Source organism: Ceratotherium simum, chromosome 13, assembly GCF_057802395.1.
Source record: "Ceratotherium simum simum isolate JZ-2026a chromosome 13, ASM5780239v1, whole genome shotgun sequence".
In the NCBI taxonomy this organism is placed as follows: domain Eukaryota; kingdom Metazoa; phylum Chordata; class Mammalia; order Perissodactyla; family Rhinocerotidae; genus Ceratotherium; species Ceratotherium simum.
Genome location: NC_141912.1, coordinates 9742266 through 9757876, shown reverse-complemented (window position 1 = coordinate 9757876; position 15611 = coordinate 9742266). Strand labels below are relative to the sequence as shown.

The 15611-nt window shown below is 36.4% G+C and overlaps 1 protein-coding gene across 1 annotated transcript in view; it reads left to right on the top strand.

The window, feature by feature from the left end:
* Positions 1-15611, top strand: part of LOC101387906 (uncharacterized) — a 122183-nt gene that overhangs the window by 85744 nt on the left and 20828 nt on the right. The window contains 1 exon segment of the mRNA XM_087437895.1: positions 12749-12982. Coding sequence (XP_087294021.1) covers positions 12749-12982 — 234 coding nt within the window.

Sequence of the window (15611 nt, the reverse complement as noted above, 5' to 3'; positions counted from 1 at the left end):
TTCATACTTGAAGCTTCCCAATGATTCTCCTTGTTCTATGATAAAACCCTCAATAGCCATTCTGACGGGCGTGAGGTGATATCTCATTGTAGTTTTGATTTGCATTTCCCTGATAGTTAGTGATTTTGAACATCTTTTCATGTGCCTCTTGGCCATCTGTATATCTTCTTTGGAGAAATGTCTGTTCAGGTCTTTTGCCCATTTTTTAATTGGGTTGCTAGTTTTTTTGTTGTTGAGATGCATGAGTTCTTTATATATTTTGGAGATTAAGCCCTTAACCTTCATTAAGCAGTAGATAATAACAACAATAAACAAACACATAGGGACAGAGATTGGATTGGTGGTTACCAGAGGGGAAGGGGGGACGGAGGAGGGGGAAAGAGATAATTCGGCACATGTGTGTGGTGATGGGTTGTAATTAGTATTTGGGTGGTGAACATGATGTAATCTACGCAGAAATAGAGGTATAATGATGTACGCCTGAAATTTATACAATGTTATAAACCAATGTTACTGCAATAAACAGAAAATTAAAAAAAAAAAAAACCCTCAATAGACATGCAGGTTGGACCATCAGTTTGCTGGTCCTCAGTGAATATCAGGCTCCTTCTTGAAAGAATTGTTAATGAAAGTAATAGACAATATTAAGGAAGCCTTAAGAAGAATGATTGCAATGCAAAGGGGGAGACAGATATAGTGCCAAAAAAAATAATTCATATGTTTTAAAATCCCCACAAGTACTATTAAAGAAAAAAAAATTATAAATTTATAAATATTAAAGAAAACTCCCCAAAACACTATTTTCTCATTTATATTGAGTAGCTTCATTTCAGAAAATATAAATTTCTTTTGTAGGGAAAAAAACCCTAGTAAACGGCTTTTTGATATCTGAAATGTAATGTTTTCCCTATTGCTGCTTCCTCCTCTCAGTTCCACTATCCCTCAGGTAATCAGTATGGGCTGAAGTTTACATCAATTTTGAGATTTTGTGAATATGAAGGAAGAAAATTTACACAATGTAGTGAATAATTCATATTTTACGATCCTTTTCAAGTTAAAAAAATATATATTTCATGTAAAAGATGTGTAACAGGCGTATAGAACCTGAAGCATTAAATCTTTGATTTTTTTTTAGTTTAGATAAAAAAATTCGCTATGACTCAATTCCATTTTACTGTTCAATAAGGCTTCACAGATACAACAAATTTGCTAGGATGATGAAAAGCTTTTAAAGTATTTCTGTGACCACTATGACAATGATTTCATATCTGTTTGATTTTCCATTTTTTTCACAAGAAGGTAATATCTATGAAGAAGGTTCAATTAGAGAGCATACACGGGAGACTCTGGTGTCTAATCCTCCCTCTTGAAATTCATATTTTAAAAAATATTCTTAAGTGCACTAGTAGCTTCTCTAGCTACATTTTCCTCTCTTGGGTCAACTCAGTAAAGAGAACTAATGCAACAGGATTACTTTAGAGAAATAGGAAAAAAGGAATTATGCCTTTAAGGAATTATACTTAAAGTAAACATGCTGAACCGTAGGGTAATAATCATGAAGCAATGTTATTTGGGACTCCTTGACCCAACATTCCACTCTGACAACCTCAAACTCATTTTTTAATATTTTAAAAGGCTAAGTCAGAAACAAAATATGTAAACTTCTTCTCATGGTTCCTGTTCCCCTGGCTAGTTCTAGTAGTGCCCTGTGAAGGAGGTCACTATGGTTGCTAGTTTCTTACTAAAGGCCATTTTCTGATGGCAGCTTCATAATAAGAAACTACTGGACATCTCAGTGGACATGCCTCAGAAGAGGGGAAGCTCATGAATAGTTATGTTAGTTTTGTAAGAGGCGTGCAGAGCCAGTTAAAAATATTTAAACTTCATAATGCCATTAAAAAAAAAAGAATATAGCCAAAATCATCAACATAGTTAATAAAATCCAGAGTAATTCCTTAATTTTATCTAATAGCCAGTCTATACTCAGATTTCACCAATTGTTCCCAAAATGTCCTTTACTACATGTTTGTCCAAACTGGGGCCCAGTCAGGACCATACATTGCATCTGGTCTTCTGTCCTGTAAGTCAAGCTTGACATATTAACTGGCTCAGATGTACCATAGACATTCAATACACTCCTGGTGATGTTAGCCTGTTTTCTTATTCCCTGTACTTCCAATAATATGAAAGTTGATCTAAAAGTGCTGACTGGATTCAAGATAAATGTCTTTGGCTGGAATACATCAGAAACAAAATTGTATACTCCATATTTTGATTGATACGTCAAGAGATGAGTAACATCTAATTGTTGCATCATTTATGATGCTAAAATTGATCATTTGTTTAGGGTGATGGTAGCTTGATCCAGCTATTGTTTCCTCTTGAGACTAAAAAAAAAAATCTTTTATGTCATATTACTTTGGTATCAAACAATATCCACTTCCTCATCAACCATTCTCTTTTTAGGGTTATTATATCAATTGGTATACCTTGCCTGAAGCAATAATTTCATTAAGGATTGCAAAATTATGGCTTTATATTCTACCATTTAATCTAAATTTATTAGTTGCAATTCTTCCTTAAAGAAGAACTTTCCCTAACTGCCATTATTTTGTTACCCTAAAATAGTTTCTTCTAAAAAGACAGGCTACATGTAGAAATAGTTTTAATGGTATTAGTTCATTGGTAGATACTATCCTCTAGCTGAAAGGCGCAAAGCATAATTTTATATTTAACATCAGAAACGTTTTTTTTCCTCATGACTCTAAGATATATCTCAGCAAAGCAGTTATTAAAAATAGTTTAAAATTAAATAAATTCAGGGAATTTGTAAGTTATGAAGGCTTTCATGAGTTTGTAAAGTGGTGTACTCATTATTCCTCAGGTCTTATATCTCCTCTACTCTGGATCATACTAAATATTTGTTTTATATTTGATTTTATATTTCTTAGAATTACATCATACACCTTCTCAACCCATATCTTTTTTTCCATATTCCCCTCCATATTAATAGAAAACCAATTCTTATAAGGGTCTGGGATGCGACTCCCATTAGCTTTGAGTATAGAATGAAAAGGCAAATTATAGATAGCTTTCACCATTTTATGATAAAACTTGAACATGACCTTCACTTCTATATTTGGGGACCACAGATTTTTAAAAATATTGTTTCTTTTTGGAGATTTTCATGTTTTCTGTCTTTTTCAGTAGCAGATATAAAAGTTAAGAAGACAAAATGCTGTTCTAGCCAATATGTGGCAGACATTTCATATCCCAGTGTGTCAAGCCACTCAGGAATGATCTGCATTGACCACAGTGTGTCTTCTCTTCTCACTCTGATATTTGAGAAACATAAAACAAAGTTTAAAGCACCTCAACATTTTTATGGATTTCATCTGGCAAGATTAAACTATTTAAGTTTTTCCAAGGCATTATTGCATGTTATTCTTTAGCTTGGTGCCTGTCAGGTTAATTCTTCAGTCTAAGTAACATTAGGAATGCTATATTTAAAGCAAATTGTTTTAATAAGGTTGTACCTTTCAAAGGATAATTCTAGTCTGACCTATGGTTTCAGACTTTGAATTTTTACTTTAGTGAGATATTTACATTTTCAGTCATTATAGTGGAATTATTAGTTAGATGATACACACATATTCTTGATATATATGTTTATGATTGATATGCGTTAAAGTTGCTGTGTACTTAAACATATGTAATTTTTTGAAAAATGAGAGAAAATTAAAATAGTTAAATCACCAGAGAGAGCATTTCTACATAGAAATGTAGAAGATCATACATTTTTATGTAAGATTTTACTTAAATATGCAACTTATACTGCTTGGCATGGCTCATATAAATTTTTAGTTTTTAGAAGAAAATTGAAGAAGTGACATTGAATTCAAAGACAATTTTAATATTACTATTTTGATATTCAGAGAGGTTTTATAAATTTGATATATAGAATTCCAGTGTAGAGATGATTTTCCATATCTCCGTAGGTTATTGTTATTTCTAAATATGTAATTGCAGTGTGGCAATGATTTCTCATATGGTATTTTTGCCTACCCACAGTTGTTTTTGAATAGAAGCTTGGTTCAAGTCATCTAACATACAATCATACAATATAAAACTCAGAATTCATTAGTATAGGGATTAGAAACATGTGCTCTGGAGGCCAACTGTCTAGGCTCGATCCAAACTCGCCTTTACTGTTTCCTCACTTGTAAAGTAGGGATAATAATAGTATCTACCTGAAATAGTTAATGTGAGGATTGGGTGGATTGTTACATATAAAGTCCTTAGATTAGTGCCTAACACATTATAGGTACTCAAGAAATATAGCTAAAATTGAATTATGTCCTTCATTTATTCTTTCTTCCTTAAGCTAGCCATTACCACAGGCAAGAAGAATTTGACTAATAACATCAAAGTAAAGAATTCAACAGTAGATAAAATGAAAAGTGGCATCTACCTAATCTGCAGAATCAAATTGGTTCTTTGATGACTTTTATTACATGTCAAAAAAGAGAGTTAAGGAACCAGAAATAGTTTTCAAGGATTTATAGATATTTATAGAAAATCTAGCAAAATTTGGAATGATTATCTTGTGGTTTTCTTTTTTTTTTTGAAGATAGAAGCATCTAGAACAATCTTGCCCTCCTTGTGTCATTTTTTATTACTTCTGTTAGAAAAAGTAGTCCAGCCTAGGGAAATATAAAGAGATAAAAATTTGGAAGAGACAATATTTAAATTCTTAATGACAGCTAGTTAGGAATTTTTTGTATTTTATTTAGATGTTAGATGAGTAAGTAGAACACGACTATCTTAATTTTTGGTTTATCAACAATATTTACTGATAATTTTTGCCAAATTGTTCCTTGCATCATCCACAGTTATAACAAATCCTCACTTACTGAGACTAATAGGATATGGTAGAAAGTCTGAGTTGCAAAATATTTTGAAATAAATTTTATACAAAAGAAGAATTATTTTTATATAAAAGAAGAAATATGACTAAAGATGCACAAAATAGTTCTTACATAATAAATTTGTGATCAAGTCTTCTTTAATGAAGAAGTAAATTTTAATTATTTTGCTAACTATTGATAAATGATGCTTCTCAACCACTTAAGAGGATATGAAAATAGTTGGTTCTTAGAGAGAATTCATTCTCTTCGCAAACCGTGTTTGCTCTGTTTGATCTTTTTTGGAAAATGCTTGATGCAAAGGAAAATTTTGTAAGATTTAATAAGCTTTACTTTTTAGCTCTTTCTATTCATTTTTAAAGGACCATAGACCTCCATTGATCTAAGCCTTAATTGTTTTCATAAGGAAATTGATTATGGACTAGTAATAGAAAATATACGGGGTCAAGTGAGTGAAAAAACTGTCACCTGTGAGTGTAACCTCTAAGAAGCCACCGTGACTGTGTGAAGGACCAGTTACACAGGTTAAGAATGGAGCTTTGGGGCTGCAGAGAGCCGCTCCAGTCTCTACCACGTGCTGTAACCTCTGGGCTTCTGATCCTCAGAAACTGTGTGAGACATTAACTCTTTGTTGTTTTCAGCTGCTAAGTTTTGGGATAATTTGTTGTGGAGCAATAGATAACTAATACAGACTTTGGTATCTGGAAGTGAAGTGTTGACGTAGCAAAACTTAAAATGTAACAGTGGCATTGAAACTGTGCCTTGGACTTTTAGGAGAGTGTTAGTGAAAGCTAAACAATCTTGAAGAAGTTGTTACTAGAAACCTCATGGTCTTTGAAAAGGATGTGAGGTGAGGGCTTGTAGGAAAGTGAGGAAACTCTTACTGAGAACTGGAGGAAAGGAAATCTTTATTATGCAGTGTCAGAGAGTTTAGCAACATTGTTGCCTGAAGTTAGGTGGAAAGTAAAAAATGTAACTGAGGAAAGGGCTGGTCCAGCTAAGGAGATTTCTGACCAGAGGGTAATAAATGCTGTCTGGTTTCTTGTTGCTTATTGTAAAATGTGAGGAGAGAGAGAAACTAAAGGAAGGACTGTTAAAATGAGTCATGACTTGACGGTTTTGGAAATTCTCCGCCTCCCAAGATGATGCACAGTGCTAAGATGAAGAAATGACTTCTGAGCAGAGGGCAAGTGCTAGGAAAATATGATTCAAGGGTGAAACCAAGAGTGCAACAGTCAAGTCTTTTGTTAAGGCTTCAGAAATATCACAGGTGATGCCTCGGAGTACTATTCACTCAGACAAAAGGCATTCTAAAGAGATTAAGGATGTGCCTCACAGTTCCTCTGATTCAAACAATAGGATTTCTAGGGACTTAGGGTCATTGCCCCTCACCCTTTCAGTGGAAGCCGGTGGTACAGAAGGTCTTCTCTTGAAGAGATTTGTCGGTTTGGTTTTGTTTAATGAAGTGGACTCCACTAAGACTCACAGAAGACAATGTTTTAAATGGAATTATATCAGCAGAAAAATCACCTGCTTTGACCAAAAGGGACAGAGAGAGAATAAACTAAAAAGAGGCCTTTAGACTCCCAAATTCTACCGGCAGGAAGCAGGCTGAGAAAACTATTTAGCTGCAAACATGTGCTACCTTTCATGAAAAAAGGAAGAAAGATCCAGAGGGCAGAAGCAAGAGTCCGAAGACAGAGCTGAGAGCTGTGGAGAATTATTCCCAGACCTTGAGACTTAATCAACGAACTGCCGACATTTGCTTGTCTGGATTTCATAATTGCTATGGACTCATGGTCCTGGCCTCCTGTTATTCACACCTTTGTGTGAACTACTTTGTGTAGTTCCCTCCCACACTGTGCTGGGGTTGATCTGTGTCACCAATAGCATACAGCAGAAGTGACGCTATGTCATTTCCAAGATTAGGTTATAAAGGACTCAGCTTCCGTCTTGAGTTTGTTCTTTCTCAGTCACTCATCATTCACCTCCACCAAATATGTTGATATTTGCCAATATGATACTCTTTCAGAACATCTGGAGGAGTATTATTATTAGGGTTACTATATATTAAAGTTTGCATGGGATAGTCCTGGGTTATGCCTGTTGTTCTAGAATAATTATTTCCTCTGTTACCCCCAAAATATCCTGGATTGGATGATAAGTTATATGATCACAATTATTGTTAACATCTCTAGCATCCTACACATCCAGCCATGTGTTCATTTACATTTTGTTAAACTGTACCATTATGTAGTATGCATGCATGTGTACATGTGTGTGTGTGTGTGTGTGCGCGTGAGAGAGAGACAAAGGTAAATAGAGAGAAATATAAAGAGACTAGGAAAACTGTGTTAGTATCCACCAAGCATTTCTCCTCCTTTTTTTTAGTGTTGTTTGCTATTTTCTCTATCTTCCTGGCCAAAAAGTAACTAAGCAGAGTGAGAAAAGTCAGATTCCATAATAAGGTGCCTACTATAGGTTTTTAATTCCCATGTTCTTGTTTGTCTCCTGGAACCTAAACTTTTAAGAGTAAGCATATCTTGGCCTTAGAAAAGCCAACTTTTACATAGCTATTTCAGGTGTATTTTGAATCAATTTTATTTCATTTCTGTTTTTCTTTCATGCAGGATTTGAAATTTGAAGGGGAAGGACTCAGTCAGTACATTCCTACGTCATGTTTGAAGACTGACAAAACATTTGAGAAGAAGTACGTTCCTTAATGGTAGATTTAACGCATTTTATTTTATTTTGTTTGTTTTGCTATAGAATAAATACAGACCAATTGTAGGTGACAGGCACCCCCTAGTTTGATTCACCCTAAGGGTCGGGTTTGTGGGACCCATGACTCCATTTCCTCCTGGGATTTATCTGTGTCCTTTCATTCATATGTGACATTTTGGAGATGGGGCATAATAGAAATGGTTGTATAGCTAGGAGCCATATCTTATTTATCTCTCAGAAAATATCCAAATCCTTGGTCCAGTGTAGGAGCTTCCAAGACTTGGATGTGGCTGCTCCTCCTTCCAGCGTAGGAGATGCACTAGTAGCAGGTGTGGGTAGAGGTCTCACTTTGAATATTTGGCTTTACCCTTTATGACTATGTGACCTCGAGCAAGATCCTCAACATTCCTCAGCATCAGTTTCTCATCAGTTAAGCAGAAATAATAATACCTTGTTGGATTATCTTAAGGGTCAAATGAGATAATAAATATAACGTAGTTAAAAGAATGCCTTGAGCATGCTAAGCACTAATAAATACTAGTTAATACTGTATATCGGTGGTTCTACAGCAGGCATCAATTTTGCCCCCAGGGGACATCTGGCAATGTCTGGAGACATTTTTGATTGTCATGACTGGGACTAGGGAGGGGTCTGTTAATGGCATCTAGTGAGCAGAGGCCAAGAATCTTGCTAAACATTCTACCGTGCACAGGCCGGCCTCTACAACAAAGAATTATGTGGTTCAAATGTTAGTAGCGCAGAGGTTGAGAAACCCTGCTGTATATCAGTGCTGTTTATTCATCGCTGTTTTATTTAACTTCTAATCCTACTACGGTGAAAATGAAGTATCAGTTGGAGTGGGACCTGTCTCTCTGCAAAGACTATTCAGGGCCTGAGAGAAGAGGGTTGTATATTGCGGAGGTGTCATTTCAACACTCAAGGTGGAGATCAATGAAGTATAAGATAGCATGTCTCCCACACCCGACTTTTCTAGTGATAGGACTTCAGACCAGATCTACAGGGACCTACAGAGAGGTCTACAGGACATTATATGCAAGAAAGTTAATTATAGGCTAACTTATAATAGTGAAAATTGGAACCAACCTAAATATTCAACAATAAAGGATTATTTAAATAAATTATGATACAACCTTAGAATTAAATACTAGTTCATCACTAAAAAATTACGCTGCAGAAAAGAAGTTAATTTCATGGAAAATGCCCATAATATACAAAGTGGAAAATACAGCTTACACAATAATATTTATAGCAGCAGCCTCATTTTGTAAAGGAAAAAATAGTGTGTCTAGCTATCCAGCTGTGAAGAATAGACCTCAATATTTTATCAGTATTTATCTCTGGGCTATGGACTAATGGGTGACTTTGGGGGGGACTTTTTATATAATTAAATTTTGTATCATATACAAACATAAACATATATTTGTATAATCACAAAATTAATAAGTGCTATATATGAGGGGTGAGAAGAGTGTAATATGCCACAGGGCCTAATTCAAAAGTGAGCTGATGACCAGGCTGGCTCCTGGTCTAGGGCATGACTGTGCCAAGAGGACACAAAAAGCTGGACTTACCTTCAGGTCCCTGGTCTCATGTAACAGCAGTGTATTAACTTTCGATGTACATTGTGTTGCTTTTTAACTAAGGATGGTATTTTTTAGAAAACCTTTAATTACAAAGAACTGGGATTGCAACCAAGGACCTTGTCCCATCCCCCCTGCCCCCACCCTTTGGATGATAATCATGAATTCAGCATCTAATTATTTAGATTAAGTTTTTAGGATATTTCACGAGCGCCTTACAATTCTTGCCAAAGGAACAAAGAAAGAAACTGAGGAAACCATCTCACTGTGGTTAATGTAACATGTTTGGTGTTTACTAATGAAATCTGTTTACCTTCATAATTGTATAATAGGGCCATTAAAGACAATAGATACAGTAGTTTAAAAGTAATAAAATTTACAACAAAGTGTATTTAATTTGAAATTGAATTGCCAGCAAATGGGTGTCCTAATGAACCCTGGTGTCAATGTAGCTCTAACCAAATTAAGGGAAATCATTTCTATCACAGGAAGCTAAATCAGCTGTGAGATCCAAAAAGGCCATTCCTCTGGTGGGGGTACAGTCATTGTCACAGATGGCCCTGCTGATGGAATGAAATTGAAGTCAGGAGAAGTGAAAGACAAGATCCTTCTTAATACAAAGGAATTTGGGAAACACTGCTAAAAAGCTAAAAAAAAAAAAAAATGAAAAAAAAAAGGAATCATTAAAGAAGAGCCTCAAAGAAAGTAAGTTAACGTTAGCAGGAGGAAAAAAGCCTGGGGAATATTTTGAGGGTAGAAATAGATCTTGATCTCTGGCCATTGCATTAAAAAAGAAAAAGTTTATGTCATCTCAGCTAGTCATCTATTTAAATAATTTTCCCCCGGAAGTTTCTCTAACAATTTATAAGATTGAAAGGGTGGGGTAGAAAATGAAGTGGCAACAAGTCTGATCAAATGTTTGATCTTTTGGTAATTTCTGAAGCAAGCCATATTGTAATTGTTGGGAGATCAGTAGCAAATATGAGTCATATTTTACAGGGTCAGAGTCCAAAAGCTACTTACCTCCCAACTTTAATCAATGGCAGCATCTGTATGTGGTATTTATCTAATTCCCAGTTAATCTGACAAAATGTTTAAGGAGAACATCAAATTGTATTGTGGTTCCAAAGGAAAATCTTTTCATTATACCCCATTGTCAATTTCTTTTTCTTTTGTTTCTCCTCTTCTTGTAACTGCTACAAAGCTCCAAGTCAACCATTAATTGCAGACCTAAATGTTTGTAAAGGAGACAGCGTAGCCAAGCTCTGTACACTCACAGAAGTAACTCATGAATCAATGGAAGCAGCAGGACCTTGCTGGAAGGTGAGGCTCTCACGACTCTTTTTTTCTCTGATTCAAAATTTTAAATGGTGAGATCAGTTGTATCGACTCACTTTCCTGTTGTGCTTTCCTCCTGTAGGACCCTTTAGAGAAACAGATTTTTAGCAGGTCTTAATAAATATTTTTGAGGAGACTTCTATCCTAAAATAGAATGGCTAAAACTCTCAATTGTGAAGCCATTGGAATTCCTCAAAACCGTGTCGTGGTACCAGGCTGAGTTCTCCCTAGACAATGAGGCAGCGCTGCCACCATGCAAATGAGACAAGGCTTGAGATTTGATGAATCTTCTATCTGCTTTTCTTACTCATCTGACACTCGCTTTGAGGAAGGTTGTAAATGCAAGAGAGATTGTGGTATAATTCCTCAGACTGGCATTTCTGCCCCCTAGTCACCATTCGATTATCTTCCAAATTGCTGTGTTTCAGAGAGATAAAGATTTTTTATGGCTTGCTGACTTGAAACAACCACAAGAGCCAGCAAAGAGCTGGCTAAGCGGCCATGCATAGTAATTTCATTGGTAAATGACAAAATCTTTGTTTGTATGACGTTTCCAAAATTACTACAGAAGATGAATCTAAAATACAAAATGTCACATTTGGCATGCAAAACTATCACAATATATTTCTGTATAAAATTCATAGAGGCGTTTAATTTAGCGTGTGTTTAATAACTCAGTCTGCCTGCACCAGTAATCCTGCCTTGAGGTTTAAAGAGATTGTCTTATTTATTCACATGGTGTTAATTTTTAAAATATTTTTGGAAACCAAAATATTAAGGTTAAGTCTTTATTGTTAATTAAGATTTTCTAATTAAACCAAAAATAATTATTATTCTGATTAGTTTTTAAGTGTGACTTGTATGAAAACACAAAAGAAGTTTAGCAACTCTCACTGTTTATTTAACCATAATTTCCAGAAGCAAGCTATCTATATGGAAATATATATTATCTCTCACCAAAAAAGGCCTAGGCAGGATTAAACAGTGCTTACTGTTGGCTGCAGATTAACGGGTGGTGCTATTAACTCGGGTAGCTAAGAGAGTAACCTCCTTCCAAAATGACATTATTTTTGCTTAAAGTACAATGTAATAGAGAATTCTTCGAGGTCAAATTATTCCAAAGACTGTTAGGGACTTGTGAGTATAAAAAACATGACTTAATGACATTGGAGTTATTAATAATCCCAGTTTAATTTTTGTTTAATCAGAAACAATAGTCCATTAAAAATCTTATCAATTTGTATAAACTTTTTAGTACTTATTAAAAATGAAAATGGCCTATTTCTCTGAGCTATAGGTAAGCAAATTCAAATATCCTGTAAAATATTCTTGAGTCATGGTTTTCAGTTACATGGAAATTATGCTAAGTTTTAGGTTCAAGCACATACACATGCTATTCCCCCTTTACTTCTTTTCTTTTCTCTCTTTTTTATTTTTGAGGAAGATGGTCCCTGAGCTAGCATCTGTGCCAGTCTTCCTCTACTTTGTATATGCGATGCCACCATAGCATGGCTTGATGAGTGGTGTGTGGGTCTGCTCCTGGGATCCCAACCTTCGAACCCTGTGCCACTGAAGTGGAGCACATGAACTTAACCACTATGCCACCAGACTGCCCCCCCCCTTTATTTCTTGACTCTCATTTGAAACCTAGAGGCAAGTTGACCTCATGTTTAAATCAAATAAACGTATTCCATCAGATGAGGTGTCGGTCTGAGCTGTTCTGCATTCATCTGTGTGGCATAAGTTCTGTGATTACAGTTGTAATCAAGGTAAGGGCTGTCACCTTGCAAACTCTGAGTTTGAAGCTTACTGCCCATGTTCACCCATCCTAGATATCTTGAGACATGCTGCGTGGTTTTTAGAAGTGTTGGTTTCCTGTTAATTCTATCTTATTATAATAGATGAATGGTTTCTGATGTCACAGATCATTAACATACCATGCTTAAGAATTGGCTAAACTTGCCCCCGCATAATCGACAGATTTGCCTTTTGACCCCCTAATTATATATCATGTGTCCTCCTCTGTTATCATTGCTAATACCTGACAATTACAGGTTGAGTAAAAATAACTGTCTACTTCCCCCCCCAGAAGCCCATTGTGGCTAATTATGTGGTTTTACCAAGTTCCTGCGTAATTCAAGAACCCCGTCTTTTCTTTAGGTTGAGCAGGCTCAGTCTCCTCAGCTTCTTCAGATACAGATGAAATGCGTAAGGGGCCTCAAGAACAAGGCTCCCCAAGGCTCCTACCTCCTCCAAGTGTCCCTGCTTAGTCGACCAGGAGGCTCCGTCTTGCAGTGGTGGCAAACGGAACAGCTGAAGACCAGAACACACCCGGTGAGGCATAATGGAAACTTTTATGATGTGGGGCTGTATTTCCACAAAAGCCTTTACGTGGTAAGCTCTCCTTTTTGCACACATATCACCTTTTAATTAGCTTTTCCACTTTCCTTATCCATCCACCTTTTTGTCTCTATTCATATAGTTTCATATAATAAACTTTGAGTAATAAACATAAGGGATTTCATTCATTCATATATTCATTCATTCAGCAAATACACAATGAGCACCCACTATGCACCAAGCACTGTGTTGTGGACCACACATGGACGCCCTATGTCCTGTGTAAAATGGAAACGCCATCCCTGTTTATCAAGAACATGTATAATGGATTCTTGGTATAGCTTTTTACCTTTTCAGGATTTACATGCCGAGAGATCATTGATGTGTATTTTGCATGTAACACGTGTATGTGTCTAGGCAGCCAGGAACACTGATCTTAGGTGAGAACCAAGCTTTAGGTAAGAAGAAAAGTTGGAAGGACTGTTCAAAAAATATATTATGGATATAGGGGAATGTGTTTACTATGCAAAAAGATTCTAGGGGAGACAGTGCTGGGGGAGGGAGGAAGCAGTGGGTAGGATTAGAGAGTGATCCTGGACGCAGGCATGAGAAGCAGAGGTCAGAGATCGAATTACCTGTGGAAGCAGAGAGGGAACGCTCAGCTTTCTCTGGGGCATCAGCACTGGACAGATTGTGTCTCCAGGGAACTCCAGCCCAAAGAGGAGAGGAAGGGGCTAGATTAGTCCCGGAACGTTTATCGCACGCTGGTGCCTTGGGTGCCGGGCATAAGCACAGACTGTTCACAAATATAGAATTGCCTTTTATGCTATTAATGTGAATGAGCAAAACAAACATTGTAAGAGCCAATATAGGTATCACAGAGTGATATTTAAGAAAAAAATGATTTCGTTCTAAAATAGGAGTATGCTTTCTTTCCCCATTTCCCCTTAGGTCTTGTGTTAAAAGCTATCCTTTTAATTAATTTTAGTGTGTGATATTTCATTAAGGTATGCATAGTAATGTGTAGTAATATATTATTCACATGAATATATTCTTCAGATAAGGTATTGCATTTATTCTGGCCACCGAATGACCAACTGAAAAAGTTAAAATGGAAAGTGTAGCTATAAAAATGAGTAATTTTGTAAAGTAGATCCATAAACTACAAACCTAGGATGCCATTATTTACGTCCAGTAAGCGAGAAGAAAATAGATTTTCAACCTCCATTTTTGGCACCTTTGCTTTTAGATATCTAAGGCCTTTTGAGGATAGTGGCTGGTTGTTATTTTTTTATTAACTGAGCAACAATTCCATAGTGAGTTTTAAGAAACGGAAGAAATACAGTGTTCGTTAAAGCCACATGATTGAATAGTAAGTATAAAGTTCCAGATGACCTCTCCATTGTTTGAAAGTTGATAGGGGCTCAAAACAAAGTGAAAAACAGCCTATTGTTGGGAACCATGTACTAAATAGACAGTTAGTGAAGGTCACAGCTTAACGCTAGCCATATTTGCTGCCAGCTGCAGACACGGTTTGGAGAACTGGTAGTGATGGTGGCGGTGGTGACACCAGAAGTCTCTTTGAAGCAGAGACTTAACTCTTCCCAGAAAAGAATTCTTCCTAAGTGGTCCTGAGCTGACAAGATTCACTGAGGAACCAAGCCTCAGTTGGCTTGTCTGTGAAATGGGGATGATAATACCTGCCCACCAAAGGCATTGTGGGAAATGACTGAGGTAACTTGTAGAAATACACAGTGCCAATACATCGTAAGAATTCAGAAGCTGCTTCTGTTATTAGTGTTATAATTATTCTGTCTCTTTGATAGTGAAGCACATAAATTCTTACCCAGTGGACTTTCATTTTAATGAATAGGACAGATGCTCATATTTCAGATAACTTCTGAATTAACCTTTGCTTGAGACCAATGTAGGTTAACAATTTTTTTCTCTAATGAGTGATCTCAAAGGCCTTGTGAAGAAGCGTGGGTTGCATGTGAGATGTTAGTCTAGGGTGGCTACAGAAAGGACTTTTTTCTCCTGGGGGATCCCACTCCTCTACAGAACCAGACTTTGAGGACAGGTACTAAGGAGGCAGCAGGCCTGGTTTAGCCCCTGAGCTGAGGTCTTGATTCTCACCATTTACCTCAGAGAAATTACAGCAATGTGGTGCTAGCTAAGATTTCAGTTAATAATTTAAAAATGGGTCCAATCAGTACCTAATAAACATTGCATTCTTTTGGACATTTTAATTAAGTACCTAAAACTTAAAGCATGGAGCTAGGCTCCAAAAAATATTCAAAGAGCTTGCCTTTTAGAACCAGCTGCATAAATACAGTTATGCATTGCTTAACGATATTTCAGTCAATGACTGAAATATGGGACCCCATATACAACGGTGATCCCATATACGGTGGTGGCCCCGTAAGCCTAGGTGTACAGTAGGCTATACTATCTAGGTTTGTGTATGTACACTCTATGTTGTTCGCACAACGACGAAACTGCCTAATGACACATTTCTCAGAACATGTCTCAGTTGTTAAGCCACACGTTATTGTAACTGTATTACATCGAAAGGTGATATAAAGTATTTTTATTATTGTTGTTCTTGATTTAGATGCCATCCTGGGTCCCCCCATGGGAGTGTGAACTCTGAGCGCAGAAACCACATCTATTGCTATGTTTG